This window comes from Chinchilla lanigera, unplaced genomic scaffold (genome assembly GCF_000276665.1).
Source record: "Chinchilla lanigera isolate Chin_1 unplaced genomic scaffold, ChiLan1.0 scaffold00091, whole genome shotgun sequence".
Lineage (NCBI taxonomy): Eukaryota > Metazoa > Chordata > Mammalia > Rodentia > Chinchillidae > Chinchilla > Chinchilla lanigera.
The window spans coordinates 4,228,461-4,250,632 of record NW_004955492.1 but is presented as its reverse complement, the minus strand read 5'-3'; the positions used below and the strand labels follow the sequence as shown (position 1 = coordinate 4,250,632).

Genomic DNA, 22,172 nt, shown 5'->3' with positions numbered 1-22,172 from the left:
TATCATTGGCAGGTGGCAAAATTCAATCCACAGAAGATTCTATAACTACCTGAAACATTTCAAATTATCTCTCTAGATTTTTAAATAGTTTAGCATTCCTTAAGTTCATGTTGGGACTTGAGGATCATGTCCTTTTGGCAGAATGACTAGGGAAAGATTTTTCAAATTGGGGCTGTAGACACTGAAACAAACTACAGTAATATCCTTTTTAAAAATTCATGCTTATTAAGTCTCTTTTAATATGGGTAGGATTTGGTCATACACTAATATGAAATGTGTATCTGTACTGGGGGGGTCAACTGGCTTGTCGCGTGTATGAATGTTTGAAAATTAATAAATATTATCTTAGCTCCATAGATGAGTTTAATTTAGATTTATTTAATTAAGAGACTATAAATAAAATGTATACCACTGTATGGTACCTAATAAATAAGTTTAAGAAAAAGTTTACCTCCCTAAGCTAACCTGTAAAAGTACACAAGCATTATGCTATGTTAATAACATGTAAAGTGTCGAAAGTGGATTTAGACTTCAAACTGTATCAGACAACACTTCCCATCATTTCAATCTTGATGACCTCATTAGGGATTTTCCTGTCCATATCCTGGTGAGTGGGGACCTGAAACAGAGGCTCCATTGGTAGTGAGGTTTGTGGAATGAAGAGTTATTGAGACTTGCACTTCTGTGTATATGTAAAACCCTCAACATCTGTCTTATCCCATCATTCTGTTTCTGATCCTATTTGACTTCCCAACACCATAAACTGCTTTTTAATGAACAGTTAGTTTCTTTCTGCCCAAAACAAGATGCAGTTCCAAGGCAATATAAAAGCAATTCCTCAGGCATAGAAGGACTGGGGTGAACTTTGCTCTAACTCTGGTGAATGATACATGTAAAGGTTCTGTGACAGTAGCTACAGCAGTGCCACTGCAGTAACAGACAGCAAGAGGAGAACTTGAAAGGCTTAGGCTTTAGTAATTCAGGACCTGCCACTGTTAAGTAAGGCTTTTAAGGTGAAGAACATAGTAAGAGTCAGAACACTACTATATCCTTAGTGCTCAACTCAAATTGCCATCTGAAAAATTTTAATGTACAAATTGGATAACCCAAAAAAATAAATAAATAAATAAATTGGATAACCCTATGCTCATACCTGATCCATCAAAACTGCCGTCTTGCAAAATTAAGGATCTGTTTCTTTTTTTTATCTTCTTTCTTTTTTCTGTACCCCCTTCAGATTCACGGATATATTCCACATTAAACCACAGTGAGACACTGAAACCTTCTGATAGGTGTGGCCAGCAGTTCTGCCCCAGCAATGGCAAGTGAACTGGGGCTATGTGCCAAGAGGAAAGAAGCCGCTGGGGAAAGCTCTCTCTGTCAGCTTCTTTCCTGCCCCGTGAAATTCGTGCTCTTCTCAATAATCCCATGGCCTTACTATTTAGAATGCCAGGACATTTTTGTGATGAGACACTGTTGCTTAAACTTGGAGTATGCAGCAAAGGAAAAGTTAAATACTGTGAAGGGATCATGGTAACATCACTTTCAACAATTTTCAAAATACCCAGAAGAAGAATTTCCTAAGGAAAAAGAAAAATAAATGAAAGTTTATAATCATGTAATCAGGTGGATAATAATCTTGAAATTGGGTTATAAGTGAAAATACAGACATACCCATACATATCAGTGTTCCTATTTAAACCGCTTTCTATCAGATCTTTAAAATTTCTATTTTTGTCCAGTTAAGATAAAATATGAAACAGATATTTTACTCTTAAAATATATAATCTTTTGGTTTATTGGGTTTAAATTTAGATATTTTAAAGGTACAAACATAAGGACGGACGTGGTGGTGCATGCCTGTGATCCCAGCACTCAGGAGGCTGAGGCAGGAGGATCGTTACAAGTTCGAGACCAGCCTGGGCTACATGAAGTGAGCTCAAGGCTAGCCTGAACTGCATAGCGAGAGACCCTGTCTCAAAAAGACAAAACAAACAAACAAACAAGGTACAAATACAACATTTATGATTGGTTTTTGTTATAAATATTGTATCAAGAATCATTTACACAAAATAAAAATGATTATTCCAGGTAGTCTCGGGTCTTCCCTCAATTATCTTTACTATAATTATTAACATACATTAACTGTATGAATTAATAGGTTCACCACACTTTCATACATGCACACATCATGTTCGATCATGTCCATCCTCCCTTCTTCAACCTGGCCCCCCCATGTCTGCAGCACCTTCCCCAGACTCTAGTAATTCCTCTTCTACTTTCAGGTAATTTTTTTTTTCTTAGTTTTCACTTATGTTCTCTCAATTACTTTTATTTTGTATTTTTCTTTTTCTTTTCTTTTCTTTTTTTTTTTTTTTTGTTGAGATAGGGTTTCGCTATGCAGTTTAGGCTGGCCTTGAACTCACTATGTAGCCCAGGCTGGGCTCAAACTTTCAGGGATCCTCCTGCCTCAGCCTCCTGAGCGCTGGGATTACAGGTATGCACCAACACGTCTGGCCTCAATTATTTTTTTTTTTAATTTTAAAGAGAAAAAAACAATAACAATAACAAAAACAAAACAACACAAAACAGTAAAAGTACAGAATTTAAAAACAAGATGATAGCAAATTAACAATGGTTTTTATATTACATATTTTATCTTCAGTGAAGCTGCTCAGATTACCAGGTGGAAGAATGCAAGATTGATTAGTTAGTAAAGGCAGGGATATACACCCAGAGGACACCTTATAAATTCTCAAGATTTCTGAATGATATTAGACCACAATTGACTTCATAAAATTGAGTGCTCAATTATACTGCAACTTATTCACATGCTTTTTCCCTAGTCAAGTATGTTTTCTTTCATCTGTATTTGCAAGTTGCAATAAAATTTTATTCATAATTACGTTTCTGTTGAGCTAAAATATAAAAAATGGTAAGGGAAGAAACATGAACTTAATTAAAGAGAAGAACAATGACTAAGGCAAGACATATAAAGAATACGAAAGATTAACTTAGTGCAACGCCCTTCTTATGTACAAAGTAACATCTAAGGATGATGATCATTGGAGGAGTGTGCTCAGGAGAAGTACCAGAAGCATTCCATAAACACACAGCCAGGTCTCAACGATAGTTTTTAACCTGTGTCCTACAGAACTTCCCTGGGAGCCATGGAACTAGAGTGGCAGGGAAGCAAGGAGAACTCTGAAAGAACCCATCTTGTTTCACACAAAACATGAAGTTTTCTGGTGTACTTGCTTAGACCTCCATTCAGAATTTCATTATTAAAAATGAGTATCCCAGCAATTAAAAGCCACTGAGATGTATCAGTGGAAAGGAAAATATGGGAAATAACTGAGGAATGGACTGTTTTTAAGAAAAGAATTATCCCTAAAAACGTTGTAATTACTCAACATTAAATTCTCCTTAGAATTACTTAGCATTGCTCAGGCGCAAATGTTGGAGATGCGGTGGGTTAAAGGAACTATAATCTGATTAATCAAAATCGAAAGGAAATATAGTACATGTAAATAATAAGTTGGTTACTTCAAACATAGCACCATAGAACTGACTATATAAAAATTGCCACACCAAAAGAAAGAGCTTAGTGACTGCTAAATAATTTTTTAAAACATTATATTAAGGTATATAAATGTAAAAATTTGAGCATATTTACTGTACAAGGAGATTTCTCCAGAAATACCCTCAAAAGAAGGGTTAACTCTTCTGAACATGTTCTTGAACTCATCAAAGATACCAAGAGATCCACCAATACTTTCTGGCATGCTAAATGTAAAAAAGAGAGGAAAAATTAAAGCCAGTACACATTTAATTAAAAGAAATGAAGATGTAATTTCATAGAAAAAGATCAAATACTATTTTACATCCAGTAATCACAAGATTTATGAAGCAATAGCAAGGTAACTAAATCAAAATTAACTTACCAGCGACAAAAATAATATTCATTTTTATGTTTAAATGTTATTTATTTTTATTATTTATCATTTTTATTTTTAAGTTTTCTATTCATTTTTTATTTTTTTATTTTTTATTTTAGAAATAAAAGGAGGAAAATACAGATCGACAACATTTTACAAAATAGCATAGGATCAGTACAGACATTACAGAGTTACAAACAGAGTGGTAGGGAATTAACAATGCTTATTGTATTACATATTGATATCTTCAATGTAGTTTCTCATGAAAACACATATAGACATACAAAGCTGATCAACCAATGCCTCACTGACAGTTTCTTTCAGCAAGGAAATACAGGACAGTAGAACACCCGTGTTAACTATCCTGCATATACATATATACAAACTTTCTCCTTCTTTCCCTTCTCTTTTCCCATATCCCAGTTATCCTTTACCTATGAGTGCTTTCCTATCAATTCTCAATGTCTATTATATCTCCTAGATTAAATTAACTCTTTCAGGCTTTACACTAGAGAAACAATGCGGTGCTTGCACATGTATGTTTGATTTATTTCGCTTATGAGTATGGTCTCTAGTTGTGACCATTTGCCTGTAAAAGCCTCGAGTTTATCTTTCTTTACAGCTGAGTAATATTCCATTATATAAAAGTACCACAATTTTCTTATCCAATACTCAGTGGATGGACATTTGGGTTGCTTCCACATTTTAGCAATTACAAATTGTGCTGCTATGAACATGGGTGCACATACATCACTGTGATATGATGTTTTTAGACCTTCTGGGAAAATACCAAGCAGGGGGATAGCTGGGTTGAATGGGACCTCTAGGCCTAGTTTTCGGAGGAATCTCCAGACTGATTTCCACAGTGGTTTCACCAGTCTGCATTCCCACCAGCAGTGGAGAAGGGTTCCTATTTCTCCACAACCTCGCCAGCATTTGTTATTGGTTGATTTCTTAATGCTAGCCATTCTTACTGGGGTAAGGTGGAATCTTAGTGTTGTTTTAATTTGCATTTCTCGAATGACTAATGATGTTGAACATTTTCTCATATATTTATTTGCCATTTGTATCTCCTTGTCTGAGAAATGTGTGTTCATCTCAGCTGCCCATTTTTGGATTGGGTCTTTGAATTTGGAGGGGCTGAAATTTTTTAATTCTTTGTACATTCTAGATAGAAGGCTATTCATTTATTTTTTAAACAACAATACTCTTAAACATCCATTGACTATGAGTAAACTAAAGGCATTCTTTAAAGGAGCATAAATCAGTAAAGTATTTGCTAGATAAACTGACACACATCCCCATACCATAAAATAGTCTGTTACCTTCTCATTTTGAAATGCTATAAATTATAACTATCATTTACTACATGGAAAATTGAATGACAGAAATAACAATAGAAACACTAAAGGTTATTATGTATACACTTAAATATCATAAACTAGTTTGAACATTTTCTTTACCAGTTTAGGATGAAACATAAATAATGGTATATACAAATGTATAGAATTCTTTAGATAATAGATAGAGAACAACTGTATAGTGTTCCAAGTATATTTTTCACATGGATTATCTCAACTGACCCTCACCAAGAAGCAAAAACCTAAGAATCAATTATTACCTCCACTTTACCCATGACCAAAAAAGAATCCTGATCTAAGCCTTGAGACGTATTTTAAAAGATGGTAGTTTTGGAAGACCTGGAAGTCAGAGAATAGAAGCCAGGTTTAAGCACCCTGTTGTGCAAAGGCAGTAAGTGGATGCAGTAGTGTAACAGGAGGCAAGTTAGGGAAGACAACTTGCAACAAGAGCATAAATTAGCACAGACTTTATTCTACAAGAAATATGAATCCATTACAGGCTTCTGGGTAGGAAAGTAACACTGCAGTGTGCTTAGATTTTTTTTCAGTTCAAAACTAACATGTTTTAGTTTAAAATAAAGAAATAGACATATACACCTATGTAACTGCTTCAGTATATATTGAAGTTTCAATGCTCTGAAGTACAGAACTACAAAAAGGAAAAAAATCTATAATGGCAAAGAAAGAGGGAAGGTGGGAAGGGAGATGAGAATAGAGGGAGGACAGTGAGCACTGGGGAGCAGGTGAAAGACTAAAAACTATTTCTTGAAGAAGTAGATGGACAGAAGAGAAAGCTGTAACTTAGAATTCCTTTGAATTATAAAAGGGCTTGGAGCAGTAGGACCCAATCTGTTTCTCTAAAGTTAGGAGAGGAAGTAAGAATGTATCTCAAAGCACAGAAACTAATGAAGTGTCTGTGACTATTCACCTCTCTCCTAGATCTGCATACAGAGCACAGACAGCTTGGCTTTCACTTGTAGGTCCCAAACTTGATAACTCTTCCTAAAGAAATGGTATGGATTGCTAAGGAAAAGCTCAGATGTATAGTGGCATGCTAGCATCAGGAGTACTAAGTGTAACTGTACAGTGTGCAAGTTGTCTAACCAAAGGAAAAAGTTGGGAATAAAGACTGAACACTGTTTACCACGCTCTGTTTCCTGATTTTGGGCTGTGCTGCCTGGATAAAGAAGGGTTGGTTTTTTTCTGAGCACAAAGATGCTATTTCATAGCCTACATATGAAGAATGCATTTTCCTACAGTATGCAAAGAGTTCTGTGAGGTAATAATGGCCCTAATGGTTTCCTGAGAAATGGTCTTTTCATTAAGGTACTGGTACATCTGCCCAGAGCTCTTCAATAGGTGATCCATTCAAGGAAGAGGCCCAAAGAAAAATTTATTTTTACAACATCAGAGGAAATCTCAAACAGCATTCTTAAATATAAAAGTAAAAGAAGTTCACAAAATATTTGAGACTCAGCAATATAAAAGAATAATCCCAACATGTAAAAATCAAACAAATTTATAAACTGACCCTAGAAGAAAAATTAGCAATTTAGGGGATAGAAGAAATCTGTTTAAAATGTTAATTACAATATCCAGATAGATGATGCTATATACTTATACAAAAAAAAAAAACAAAAACACAAAATGATCAAACAAAAATAGCTCTTAAGTATTAAATAGATATTTGCCAAAATTAAACACTAAAAATTGGAAGTGAATTGAAAAAATCTCCCAAAATAAAGTACAAAAAGAGAGAAGTACATAACAAGATATATGGCATATGCAGAATCAACCCAAGGCCCCAAGATTGAAATTAGTATGCAAAAAAATAAAGAACAGGGAGTATGGTGAACAGAAAATTATTTTTAAAAATAATAAATCTTTGTGACCTCAGGTCAGATCTTTCTAGATTTAACACCAAAAGCACAACAACAGAAGAAACTATGATAATTAATTGTTATGTGGTATTCTGTATAGAATCCTTGAACAAGAAAAGAAATGAAGTAAAAACTTAGGAAATTTGAATAAGCTATGGATGTTAGAAATGTTAAGTTCATTAACTATAATGCATATACTATACTAATGTTAGGTGGCAATAAAAGGGGGAAAGGTGGGGAAGAGTATAATACGGAATGTAATACATTCATACATTAAATAAGGAAATGGGGGAAAAGGAAATGCTTTTTCTCACAGTACAATCTCAATTAATAAATGCAGAAAGAACAATAGAAATAGAAAATTGCTATTTGGTAAGCACCGCATATTAATTTTTTCCACTGAGAATCAGCGATGGAAGCTAAAATTCATGGAGTTAAGTATGATAAGAAGGATATTTACATATTTTTGGTTACTATACCATTAGATATTTATCAATTACAAGGGGAAAATAGTAACTTTACAAAAAAGAAACCCAGAAGACACCACATTAACCAAGTAATCAAAGTTAACCTCACTAGTAATAAGATACAGGCATCATAAACCCTTTGAGGTGATGCCCTCAGAAGACTCAGCAGTACTTCTGAGGATTCCTGCCAAAAAATGTTTGCATAACCTGAATTTAATCAGGGAGGAACATCACACAAACACAAGTTAACATGTACTTTGTGCTCCAATTAAAATTTAGGTATATTCTGGTTAAAAATAATATTATATATTATCTATGTATGTCTCAAATGTCTGAAAAGTACTGAGCAAAGAGTAGGTAATATTAGATAAGGCCAAGTACTGTTCATACTAGAAGTGTTCATACTGGATTACAGTCTCCACAATGTTTCCGTGAACAACTCAATCACTTAGAGTCGATTTTTCTTTTAATATAATAAAGGTATTTATAATAAGTCTAAATCACTGGATGGGCCTAAGGAGCAAATGCAATGTTGCGTATGAAAATCCTTTTGAAATACATGGCACTATGCTAGTGGAAGCCATGATTATTACACAATAGGAAATGATTATCACACAATAGCAAATTATTTTAAAGCTATTTGTTTAAAATTAACAGTTTCAACTCACCTTGGAAATCAGAATCACCTTGTGTTAAAATACTCAAGAACCCTCCTAGAAGATATTTCACAGTTCCCTGAAGATTAAAAAATGAAATGCAAGAAATTAAATATCTTACTTCATGGAAGCATAAAGAAACTGCAATGGATAGAGGTCTACTCTATGCATGATTTTTCTTAAATGGCTGGAAAGAATGCTACATGTAGGATTATACATTTCTTTGTATACTATCCTGAATTTTCTAATTTTTAAAAATGATGAGCATACATTACAATTAAATGCAATTTTTAAAATGTTACCAATTCTCAGAAATATACAATTAATACTGGTTATCCAATGGCAATATTAACTTTTTATATTACTTTAGAGAAATATGGAATTAGAAGATTTTTGGGGTATCACTTGAAGGTCAAAGCACACTGAAGATATTTCAAAGGACAAGAGAAGGCTATACTTTTAGGGGTCATTTCTATAGTTCACTAAAGGACAAGAATTCCCAATAATTATTAGACAAGTTAGGTTATAAATAAGATGATAGGTAAATGGGGCATGGATCTGATGAACATTAATCAAATCTAATGCCTCTTTTACCTGTTGCAAAAGCAGAAAAATGTTCTTTTCTTTCTGCTTGATAATTTTCAAAAAACTCTCAAATACATGAGCAAGCACATCAAATTTAGCTTTACTAGCAGAAAGCAAATTTAACTCCAGCATACAAATCTCAGGATATATTATTTCTCCTTGAGTAAGGTTTTCAAGTAAGTCATTTGGATTGACTGTTGCACTGAAGCCTTCTGTTTCAGGTTTTAAGTATATCCCTGAAAAGGGAAAAGAAAACATTATTTTTATATTCTCAGCACTAAATACATATTTGAACCTTATTCAGCATTAAGAAAATTCAGCATTCAAAAGTGTTATTTACAAAAAGATGCTCACAAAACCTTTTCCTATGTTACTTTTGATTAAGGCACATATCCTGAGCAATAGTCTTATACATAGTTTGGAAGCTTATGGAATACCCTTAAAAGTAATTTTGATCATCTATAAAACTAAAAATATTACCAACAGCAATTTTATAGATGTGTATTATAAATTTAATAACTCTCTACCACAACTGAAAAAGGTACTATCCCAAACTTTCTGACCCTCAAATACCTAAATCACAAGGTAGTTTAATTCACTTGCCCATAGTTCAATGAAAATAACAGCTGTAGCTACGGGTTGGTTGAATTCCAAATTTTGTCTTCTGTTATGGTTATGTCTTGATGTCCCCTCAAAGCCTCATGCAGTCATGGGGGCCAGGGTTTTGGAGGTAGCTGAATCTAGAGTTTGTGACTGATTCATACTGCGGTGCTGGGATGAAGGGTGCTGGGATTAAGGGTGAGTTGTTGCTGGATCAGTCCACTAATTGGATTGGCACTGCCCTAATCCCAGCACTCTGGATAAAATAAAAGGGGCAGAAAGAGCCTTGTTACTCCCCTTTTGCTCTTGCTGCTTTTGCTCTCTTCTGCTGCCCCAGAGGCCAGGAACTGTTGCCCCTCTGCCATGTGCCACCCAGCCTTGGAGACAGCCGATTACAGACTGAAACCTCTTTTAATTGTGAACTAAATAAACCTTTCCTCTTTTAAGTTTGGGCATTTGGGGTTTTGCCTCAGCAACAAGAAAAGTAACTAAAACATCTTCTTTATATAAGAAACAGATGCTGTCTTACTCAATAGTACACTTTGGAAAACTGGTATGTTCTTTTAAAAAGACTACTGCGCTCTTCTAAAATGTTCATATACTAAAGAAATTTATGAATTTCTGCTAGACCAGAATCCTTTGAGATTTAGTTAGCAAACATAAAAGGGAAGAAATCTACCATTATAAAAACATACCTGTTTTATAATAGCACCATCACACCAATACTGTTTCAAAAAGCACCAACCATAGGTTCATTAGGCCCTTTAACTGGAATATCAATGATTATTCCCATGTACTCCGAGGGGAAGAGAAATTTAATTTGGGAAGATAAACTACTCTAAACTTAGTGAAGACTCATAGTACTGGAAAATGCATAAGGCCAGTATATGAAAAGATAGAACCTTCCCAGAAATCTTTACTTTTAATCAATCTTTTTTCCATTCTACCTAAGTTTTAACCCAGAGACAAAGGATCATTATACTTCCAGCCTAAGGACAAGCTGGCCAGTGTTAAACTAAGAATAAATCTAAGCTGCAGTGTAGCTGGATGTCACAGAAGGATATCTGCACCCCTTTCATTATTTATTCTTTATAACAAAGTGCCAGTGTTCGGTTAGCTCTTTTTTATTGAGATCTCATTGTAAATATCACCTCTTCAGAAAGGCCTTCCTTGACCACCCACCCAGTCACTGTTACATCACCTGGTTTTATATGCTGTTTACTTCTGATACTTATTGTCTTTCTTTTAGTAGAACGTATATGAAAGTAGGCTGTCTTTTCCCCATGTTCATGGTAGCCAAATTGCATATACAAACATTCGACTTGTGAAAACCAAATACAATGATAATGCAATGCCCTTTTTAAATTGTAAGGAATACAAAATTCTAAAATGGTATCCTTATGAACCATTTTGCTAAATAACAATTGACTTGCAGATCCAATGGGAAGGACATCTGGGACATTTTACCATCATCCCGGGTTTCACCATCCTCAGGATTGCTTTCACTATCTGCTTCATAACCTTCTTCTTCAACCAAAAGTTTAAAACTACAACACTGAGAATCCTCGGCTTCTTCTGAAAAATCTCCAGGCTGGGGCAATACTTCTTCCTCAGACTGATGACTCTGTAAGATTAGTGCAATTTAAAGGTAATAATTGTAGCATTCACTCATTCTTAGTAACAGAACATTTATTACTCAGAAGCAATTTTAAGGACAGAGTCAATCAATATATTCTTTATGGAAAGAATATCTTAAGTATAGCCATTGTAATATTATGAAATTCATCCAATATTATGTTTTTCTCAGCTAACTCCTTAATAAAAGAGGTTTCTAACAAATAAAGCCAGAAAGCATTTCAGTTTCACTGAAAATAAATCTAATTCTAGTTACACAATAGGGAATGAGTGAAAATCATAATGAGGCAGAATTATACTTCATATAAATTAATGCTAATAACTGTATGCTATTTTCACAGATTTATTAATTAAAATATCATTTTTCTTTTTTTATTTTTTGTTTTCTTTGCTATATAGCCCAGGCTGGCCTTGAATTCACTACATAAATGAGGCTAGGCTCAAACTCAAGATCCTCCTGCCTCATCCTCCCAAGTGCTTGGATTACAAGTGTGTACCACCACACCTGGTTGATAAGACATCTTTTCAAAGGATTTTTATAAATAAAAATTTCATAGATAACTAGAAAAGAGATGGCAATTTTTAAAAGGGAGTTAAGATTTCAAAATGCAACTGTCTATATACAAACATCTCAGAAATCAAGTTCTAGCATAAACTTCTTATGCAGTACCTATGGCAAGACATTTTCCTTTTCTCATAAAAATGATATAGATACCTTCACTGTAGACAACTGCCACTTTTACAAGCTCAGAGTATGTTATCATTACAACAGCAAAAAAGGCAGCATAAGGCAGGTATTTAAACATTTTACAGTTAACCCACTGACTCAGTAGTAAGATAAAGGTATTAATAGCTATTTCAGTAAATTTTAAAGTTATGGCATACAGTAATATAAAATAATATGGCAAAAGATTACAAAACATTATATATCTCACTAGACCAAAGATATAAAAGGGAAGTTATACAAAGGAAAAGAATAATTAATCAAAGGTAAAAGAAACATAAAAAGATCTATAAATATATAAATGCACGTTGAAGATTTCAGAAAAAAATTTAAAGTTATTACATTAGAAAAAAATGTTGACACAAAGAACCAAACAACTATGATTATTTTTTGGCAAGTACTAGTGATTTTTACATAAGTGATTTAAATTAAATTGAGTAGAGTTCTAGAAATACTAGTTGTACCAATATAGGAACAGATAAGACAGCTATATTATGACCATCCTGAATTACCATTTAATAAATTATCAGTTATCTATAACATTTATCAAATCAAATAAATACATTTCTGTCTTACTGGGAGTAATTCTTAGTAATTTCCAAGTTAGAGTAAGAAAAATATGTCATGATCTGATTGAAAAAAAAATAAAATATAATGGAAAAAAGTATATTTGGAGCCAGGGATACAGTTCAGTGGTATAAGTGCCTGCCTGGGAAGTACAAGGTCCTGAGTTTGATTCCCGGTACCACTACCCCCCTAAAAGAGGAAAAGTATATCTTCTCCTGTTTCTGGAGATAGGCCACTAGCAAAACACTATCCATCCCAGGTGATGGTGATATGACCCACAAAACTCACCTGACCAAACTGAGGTCTCTATATTCTAATACATTCATCACTGTGTTAGTTCTACCCCACACACTCCTGCCTCTGCTAGTAAAGGCAAATAACCAAAATAACACCATCAAATGGATTCATACCTTCTCAGTTATAGCATCATTATGTTCAAAATCTGTTGAATGATTCCCCAGGGCAACTCGAAGCAGGGCATCAAACAAAGGCTTTGCCAATTCTGTCTCAGTCACCTTTGACTGTGAAAGATGGTCCCTCATTTCACATAATATATTTTCCACAGATAAGTTCTAAGGTAAAATAAAAGAGACTAAAAATATTAACAACATGATTTTTAAAACAATAAGCAGTGACAAAATAAATAATTATTTAATAACTACAAGACTAGTCCATTTATTTGCCATTGATATAAAGGTAAATCATGTAAATTTTTAAATCTATCCAAATATCCTACTGCTAAAATTAATAACTTTTGTGTGTATGATTGGAGTGTTGGGCTTTTTTTAATACAGTGTTTCACTAAGTCACTAAGTTGCTCACACTGGGCTTGAACTTGCAATCCTCTTGCTTTAGTCTCCCAGAGTACTGGGATTACAGATGTGTCCCACCACTCTGAGATAGTAACATTTTCCCTTATCAAACACATTGCTCATTTGGTTTAAATTTTATTTGTTTTTGTTATTGTTTTGGTACCAGGAATTGAATTCAGGACCTTGTGCTTGCCATGCAGGCACTTATGCCACTGAGCTATATCCCTGCACCTGGTTTAAATTTTAGTGTACCATTAATGAACTGTATCATAAAATTATTCCTCAAAACTTCAGAGTTTGAATTAACCATCTTTAGAATTTACAAATTCCTTGTTCTTGGAGATTCCCCAAGATTCTAAGAAGCAGTTGTATTGTAATCTTTTTCTCTCACCCCTCCTCTTCTGCCCTTAAAGGAAGCTCTTGCTGTGTGCCAGTATCTCTACAATAGGTGATGAGACCATAAAGATGGATAAGAAACTGATTTCTCCTTTAACAAATTCTCAGTTCAACATGAGAAACAGGTATAGACAAGATATGATAACTAGGGCTGGGAATATAGCTTAGTGGCACAAGCGCCTGCCTGGCAAGTGCAAGGTCCTGAGTTTTATTCCTGGTACCAAAAAAAAAAAAAAAAAAAAAAAAAAGATTTGATACCTATACAAGAGCTAGAAACAAAGGTAAGGGGCCAAGACAGGGCACTGAACAGCATCACATGAAGAATGTGAACAATGAAGTCTAAAACACAATATCCAGACTTATCTGATATTAAATGCATAAACTGCTTCACACAGGGCATTTGCATTACAAATTAAACTGTAAGCTTCTTTAGGGTAAGAACAAAGTAATATAAGGGTCTCTCCTTTGTGTCCTACATAAGATCTGATACTGTGCTAAGCCTAGCAGCTGCTCAAAACATCAAAACTTTGGAAACATAAAATAATTTAAAATATATATATACTATATATATAGTAATACCTGATTGGGTAACTCCAATTCCATCTTTTGTTGACTGGTTCTGGCACTATGAAGACAAATGGCCAGAAGGGCTTCCAAAAGTCGTATGCTATGAAGCAAGGTCTCACTTTCTCGATTTGCAAGTAATTTTGCTTCCTCAGGAACAGCTTCAGAGGTTGAAATTTGCTCCACATTTATGGAAGAAATATGTTGTGAGTCTAGTTTACCTAAATTGTCAGCAGACTTCTTTAGACTGCCCAGTTCTGATAATATGGAGTCACTTTTTATAGTCAAAGATGGTAACTCTTCCTTCATAGTTACCTCAGGGTGACAGGTTCTGGTTAAGTCATGGTCTTCATTTGCATTCATATCTCCCTGCTTTCTTCCTTGCTCATCTTCATTATTCCTCCCTAGTTCCTGTATTATCATAAGTATTAATTTATGGCACACTCGGAAACCACCAAGCCTATGAAACTGTTTCTGGAAGACTGAGCTCAACATGTAGATCCAACGACACATAGACCACACGTCTGCTGCTTGGTGCATGTATTCCGGAGAAGGCAGCACAAGGCTCTCGAGAGACAAACATGGCAGCACATGACTCAGGGGCTCACTGGCTGTACTATCATAGCCAGAAGTGTCTTCCGACTCATTGGCCGACTCCCTATCAGACTCTGCTTCTTTACTTATACACAAAAATGCCACACAGAGAAAGAGGTTTATGGTGTTGAGATGCACATCTTGGTGACCAGTCTTCCATTTCTTTGGATAAGACTCTTTGAGACTGGCATAAAATTTGCTGAGGCTCTGAGGAGAATCTGAATAAGCTTGCTGGTTATGAAAAGGAGTACCTACATTTGAAGATGATGGTTCCTTCTGTTCAATATCTAGCCCACCGATCCCTGGAACTGAAGCATCTTTCTGTGGTTCTCCTAGGCTGATGATCAGTGTTTCAAATGCTTTTAGGGAATGACTTCGAATACCATCTAAGTAATTTAATTCAATTATTTGATTTACTCCATTACAACTTAAAAACAAATTTCTTATGATCCTGTGAGAGAAGGTAAAAAAACGAAAGGCTTTATATAGAGAAACATCATTTACAAGAAGTACATATACTACTTAAATATGTTGTTGCTGCATTTGGTAGATGCTAACACAACCTAGTCTGATTCATTAATTATCTGGATAAAGTTGTTAGATATTAACCAGGACCACAAGTTATTTTCTAATTGCCCTCACATCTTTCTTAAAACACTGCTTATATGGCTCTGCAGGTATCTGAAAAGAAAGGATTACATGAAACCCAAATTAAGTGAGGTAACTCAGGGAAGAATATTTTTCTCCAAATGGTAAATTCTATATAAATTTAAATGCCAAACCTCCACCATACTCGAGGCAAATACTCATGATCAGACAGGCATTTGTTTATCTGTCTGCCTGATGGTTCATTCAAGATTTGTCATTTGTCTTATGTTTCCACTTCATAAGGGAAAGAACCCAATTACAGCAATGAAAATTAAGATTTTCTATCCTGTGAATGGGGATGGGGATATAGTTCAGCGGCACAGTGCCTTGCTTGGCAAGCGCAAGGTCCTGAGTTAGATTCCTGGTACCAAAAAAAAGATTTTTATCATGTGAATGAAGTTCAGCATTACATGAGTTTCTCTGTAGTTCAAATCTAGTTTGGCTATTTGATACAACTTAACAGTGCAAATATTAAAGAAGGTTTTCAGGGGCTTGGGGATACAGTTCAGTTGTGATGGAGGGCTTGGCTAGCATGAGGCCCTGGGTATAACGCTCAGTACAGAGAGAGAGAACAGAAAGAAAAGAGAGAAAAGAGAGAGAAAGAGAGAGGAGAGAGAAGAGAGAGAGAAAAAGAGAAAGAGAGAGACAGGAATTTTTAGCTTTGTCTCAAGTAAGACTGCTGTTTAGACCACTGAAATCCATCCTTTTAATAACTTCAACATATATCAACTCAGTGATTCTCAGTCCTTATTTTGCAAAGATCTAGGCTGCTTACAAATATGCCAAGCATTAAAAAAAAGTCAGTCCTACAGTTCTAATACCAAAATTTCAGAATTTTTAAAAAATGACTGTAATGAAATTATTCAATATCAATATTAAAGCAGTTGTATTAAGATCAATAAAAAAGTCACATATAAAGATGATGATAGGTGATATTTTAAGTTTTTAAAATATATGCAGTGATTTGAAAAACCAATCTATCTAAAAAAATCAGCTTTATTTTTTAAACATACCAGACTTGAAAATCACCAAAACTGGAAAATTCACTGGTGGAATTATAAGTACTTTTAATTTTTCTTCTCCTTGTTTATTTGTATTTTTCATTTTTCTACATCTATTTCTCAGGTAGTAAATGTAAATATGATGCTTAAAAAATAATGATCCCATAAACCGGAGACTTTTATAGGTAAATGGATACAATCTGAGACCATATTCATAAGTGAAATAAACCAGATGCATACGTGTAAACACTGTATTGTCTCCCTAGTGTGAGATATTGAAAGGTACAATAGATATTGGAAGATGAGAAGAAATTTCAAAAGGAAAGAGAAACTGGGATGGAGGAATGGAGAAAAGAAGGAAGGGAAAAGCAATAAATAATTGAAGATAGATAGATAGATAGCTGGGATAGTTATACTACAAATTTCTCATGGTTCATTGGGGAGAAGGGTTTGTGCTAATATTGTTTAGACAACTAAATGCAATGTCTTGTACTCTGAGTAACTAATGTAAAGATAACAATACTCAATGTATTAATCATTGTTACCCTTCTATCATCCTGTTTTGAAATTTTTTTTGAGTTTTTCCTCTTTAAAATAAAAAAAAAATGATCCCAGCTGAGTATAGTGGTACACACCTGTAATCTCAGCTACTCAGGAGGCTGAGGGAAGATTACATATATATATTTTTTTTTCCAGTACCGGGAATCGAACTCAAGACCTCACGCTTGCCAGGCAGGCGCTGTGCCACTGAGCTAAATCCCCAGCCCCTTGAACATTATAAATTCAAGACCAGCCTTGGCAGCATAGCAAGATTCTGTCTCAAATAATAATAATACTAGTTGTAACAACAACAATCTCTTTAATGCCACTGTCTCAATAAAAAATTATCATTTTATGTATGTGTACATTTTACAGTTATAAATAAATAATTTTAAATTTTTTTAATCATAAAGTATTATAGCATTTTCTCCTTATACAACATGATCTCTAAATATTTTAATGGCTAATAATATTTCATCAAATAAATATAAAATAAGTAATTCAAACTTTACCCTGTTTCTAGTTTTGTGTTATATCCACTTTTCCCTGAGAAACATATCTAAAACTGTACCTTTTCAGTTGAAAAATTAAAATCAATTGCTATATTTTCTCCACTATAACTATTCCCAGCAAAAACAAATAAATAAAAGGTTAAAAATATCTGACACAGAATGGGATCCTTCTTTGTTAATAAATGAAAATTAAATCCTAGGAAAGAATACAATAAATATGTATTACACTACTGATGAATGTGTGGAGATATCTTGGTTAGAAGTTCAAATACATACATTTTATCTCACATTCAAAAACATCCAATAAGGAAAAAATAGCTGTATGTTTTCATGCATACAAACCTGGATTTAAGTAGGATAGGCAGAGTTTTTAAATAAATGTGCAGCACTTCCTGAGGCAAACACTGTTTTGGATGGCTACACATATGAGCTTGAGCTGAAGTAATGCTTAGGTGTTGACAATGATGTGCTAATTCAACTCCTCTTTGAAGCACAGGATTAAATATATAATTATACAATTTCCATTGAACAACTACATTGCCTTTTTGGATTAAATTGCAAATGTGATTTGCGATCTGCATGTTATATAATCTGTCTTCTTCAAAAACAAAGTCCTGATAAGCCTCTAATGCATCCCATTTCCACAACAGGTCTTCAGACCCACTGCTTGGTAAGATTCCTTGACATCTGTAAGAGGTACTGGATAAACCTGAGTAGGATTCAGCATTACATGAGTTGCCTTGCAGGGTCTCTTCTAGCTTGGCCAGCTGGTCAGAGTCAACAGTGCAAATGTTGCAAGCTGCTTTATCAATTTTCTGAGATATCTCTGCTCCTCCTAATTGATCCAAAATAAGCTTATTAAGGATATTCAATATATGCTGCTGAAAATTTTTCAGTGCTGGCAATTTAAAAGCATAAAGCAAAGGGATGATTACAGATTTGGGGTCCATACAGCAGCATATGCCAACACTGTGCACACCTGCTAGAATCTGGACACAGGTGCTGCTCAAGGAAGCCTGCTGCAGCAGGCGCAAGCACTGATGTGCACACACTGCAATGCAGCAGCACCGCTCAGGGTAATGAACATCTCCATCTGCAGTCTCTTCAAACGGGTTTTTGGAAACCTGATTTTTAAAGGCTGAAACCAGAAGACCTGAAAGATCTCGGTGGTGATGCATAAAGTGAGAATACTCACAGCGTCTATGCCTTTTTCTTGTACATACTGAGTGATGAAGTTGCTCTGATTTCACTTTTTTGACAGTACTCATGATTTTCATCACACTATTTATTAGAGCTTTCAAATGTTCTGAGGCCTCAGGACGATCTCCGTCTCTTGAAACCAGCCATTCCATTTGAAGAACTGCTGTTTCAAATAGATTAAATCCTTGGTGCTGAATGAATTCTTGAACTAAATCCATGGCTTGACTGAAGTAGAAGGGATTTGAAGCTGCACTTTGAAGACAACAGATCAGGATCTGTAGAACCCCTTCCATAAGCTCAGGTAAAAGAAGGACTCTGTGCCGGTGTTGTGAAAACACAAAGCCCTCCTGGACTTCCTGTAGTGTTTTCTTTTGTCTTGGTGCAAAAGGGTTAGGCTGCTTTTCTAAGCAAGATCTGATTTTTAAAGCTGCCCTAAGCAATTCGGTTAAATTTTTTCTAAGATTTTCTGGCATCACCTCTGTGGTACTGATATCTACTGACATAAGATGCAACACCGTTCGAAAGAGCATCCGCTGAACCAAAGCCATTGGTTCTTCAGTCCAGCCTGCAGAAACCACTCGACTCTCCAAGCTGTCGCTTAGGTTACAGCAGTCCCCAAAGCCTGACAGGAATTCAGTCAGTGTGGGCACTACACTGGCTGCCAGGGCAGAACTATGATTCAACATAATGTCAAACTTACAAACTTTTTCCAATAAAGATAACAGAACATGACATAAGTCAAATGGAGAATTATTCATGTTACTGAGAATAGACAAGGCAGCTGGCTCACTTAAAATGTCAGCATTTGACTCCTGTCTTGGGATAATCTCTCTGGAGTTTTCCAAAGCCATTGTGTCTGGAGGAGCCTGTTCTTTGGTTGCAGAAGGATTGAGTTTGGCTGTGAGGGGAGCTTCTTTAGCAGACTGTGTTACAAAATGCTGCAGTCCCTGGAGCCTTCTGGGCTTACTCACTGTTGTACTTTTCTCATCTGAATTGCCTTCCGAATCTGACGTAGAGAGCTGTGTCTTTCTTGCATCTCTTATGGAATAACGATGGGTGCTTTTACGCTGTCGTCTGCCCTTTCGAAAGATGTTTATTTTTGCAGAAACCTGACCAGATGGGGCACTTCCTTCCAAATACAATTTTTCCTGAGTAGGTCTTTGTGAACTTGAGTTCTTTTCTTTGGTCAGGATTATACTAGATGACAATGGTAGATTAAAATCTAAAGAAATGAAGAAGGAGGATTTAGAATACCTCAATTTACACAGGCAATGACCCCCATATTTATGACCCACTCCAGGAGTCTAGACTCTGATACTTTTGCTACAGGACTATGTTCCTTCAGTTATGTTAGGTCTCTGAGTCACTTGTTTCCATACTGATCCTTTCATTCTAAAAACACCAGGTGGCATTAGTTCAAAGGATCTGATCTGATTTTGAAAACAACAAAAGCGACCAGAATCAGGACAGCCAATCTGATTTAAAGCCATATGCTGCATTATATCATGAATATAAGAGACTCTGGACTGATTATCTGAGATTTAGTGGTACTGTTCACACCCTTTTACAAATCTCTTTCAATAGTGCCACATTAAGATGCATGGATGTATTATATTCTCAAAAACAGCATCTGGTTTAGAGCCTTCAAGAACTTTAAAATTTTCCAAAATTAATTCAAAATTATACAATGTATACCAAATGTTCGCCAAGGCAGAGGTTATAAGTTTCTTCACCTGAAATACTTCTTGAGTGCCTCATGTACTGGAACTAGGCACCAGGTACAGAGATCACTGTTTCAAAACTCAGTCCCCTACAGCTAAGTCCTGTTGTGTGGTCAACACTCAATGACAATTTCTTAAGAGAAATGAATGAACTCACCTTACCAATTAAGAAGACAATTAAATTAACATTTCCCTTTGCAATAACATATTATAAGATCTAAATGAAAAATACAGTTGCAACTTAGACTGAATAAATAAAAATCTGTAAATAGAAGATTTTTGCTTTAATTAGGAGATGGAAAACAAGCTACTGGGAGAGAAATTACACCACCAAAGTAAAAGATACAGGCAACAAAGACAACTTTTCGAAAAGGCCACTAACCAGATTCCTTAAGTGATTAATACTTTTTGAACTATAAATTCAGAAGAAAGTAAGAGCGGAGTGTAAAACAGTATTACAATATTTTACGTAATTCCCTGAAACAATATTAGGAGACTTTAGGTAACTCCCTAAAAAGAAGCCCATATCAGAAATTTACTAAAAATATAAGAAGGCATTAAAACATAGGAGGATTTTTATCCTCAACATCTCAACAAGTCACATATTCGAAAAACTGTTAATCTTTCCACTGAAGTATTTAAAGTTTTATGTATTTTTACATAGTTTTTTTTCACGTCAGGAATTCTAAATACTGGCCTTAAGTATAAAAAGTCTAGTCTTGAATCAAAATAGTAACAGTATTTCAAATTTATCCTTTAAAAGCAACATCAGAAAACCTATACTAAAACAAATACTGCAAAAATCATTTCTAGAGCAATGTAACAGAAAGTAATTTTTAAGCAAAGCAAGTTTAACTTCTTTCTTCAAAATGTTCACTATTCATTTTTCTATGTGACACACTAAGGTTTACTCCCTGTGATATGTGTTCTGCTTTTTCATACATTTTCTAAACATTATTACATTTGAATAAACATACCTGTTGCCTGCTGTTCCTGAACCGGTATCTTCCATACAAGGGGAAGGAGTGAAAGAAGAAGAGTCAACAGTTCTTCTCTGCATGTTAGTCCCTGTGTCAGAAACAAAATGGTCTTTCATGTTCTGAAGAGACACATTAATTCTTAATATGTTATCTTAAATTGAACCCCAGAGATCTTTTTCTTAAAAGGGTACATTTGAGAAGCTAAGAACCAAATTAACCTATCTTAAGTCTAATTAAAACTGTGATGCTTTTCAATTTATAAGCCTTTCCAGAAGAATGTAATTCTGACAGAAGAATGTAAGAGCATCTGATGGTATTTGGCATATTCTTGCTGTTATTACCACCATGCACATTGTAAGAATTCCTCACCTATGAAAAAACAGACTTGTTAGGTGAAAATGAAAAGTTAGGTCCTGTTAATTAGCAAATGAATAACAGAGTTACTAGAAAAATGTAAGTCTTCATGCAGTTAAGTGTAAAACTCAAAAAAAATTTTAAAACAAATTGGCATTATTAATAAATAATGTATATAAAGAGGGAAACTTATTAGTTAAAGTTATCCATAAATATTTATTGACTTCACACTATATCTGCAGGACTTACAGTCTTATCCTTTCTGGAGTAATGGTCCAAGCCCTGGAGAACGTTCCCTCACTTGGTCCATAAAATACATACATACAAAGAACAACAATAGAAGGCATGTAGTTGAGTAAGTCCCCACGTATGGTACAGATATTTAGTTTAGGAGTTCAGGAAAAGGAGCAATCATTATCCGAGTATGGAAGTAAGAC

General features: G+C 34.8%; 1 protein-coding gene across 8 annotated transcripts in view; it reads right to left on the bottom strand.

Moving 5' to 3' along the window:
- The window catches only part of Lyst (lysosomal trafficking regulator), a 209,662-nt gene that overhangs the window by 121,005 nt on the left and 66,485 nt on the right, over window positions 1-22,172 (bottom strand). For all 8 annotated transcript variants that reach the window (XM_013504692.1, XM_013504696.1, XM_013504691.1 and 5 more), the window contains 9 exons: window positions 21,379-21,469; window positions 17,823-19,902; window positions 14,201-15,230; window positions 12,824-12,985; window positions 10,955-11,111; window positions 8,897-9,123; window positions 8,315-8,381; window positions 3,677-3,786; window positions 1,154-1,580 (listed from right to left, as the gene is read on the bottom strand). In XM_013504692.1, the coding sequence (XP_013360146.1) occupies window positions 1,154-1,580; window positions 3,677-3,786; window positions 8,315-8,381; window positions 8,897-9,123; window positions 10,955-11,111; window positions 12,824-12,985; window positions 14,201-15,230; window positions 17,823-19,902; window positions 21,379-21,469 (4,351 nt within the window). The remainder of the gene's footprint in view (window positions 1-1,153; window positions 1,581-3,676; window positions 3,787-8,314; window positions 8,382-8,896; window positions 9,124-10,954; window positions 11,112-12,823; window positions 12,986-14,200; window positions 15,231-17,822; window positions 19,903-21,378; window positions 21,470-22,172) is intronic.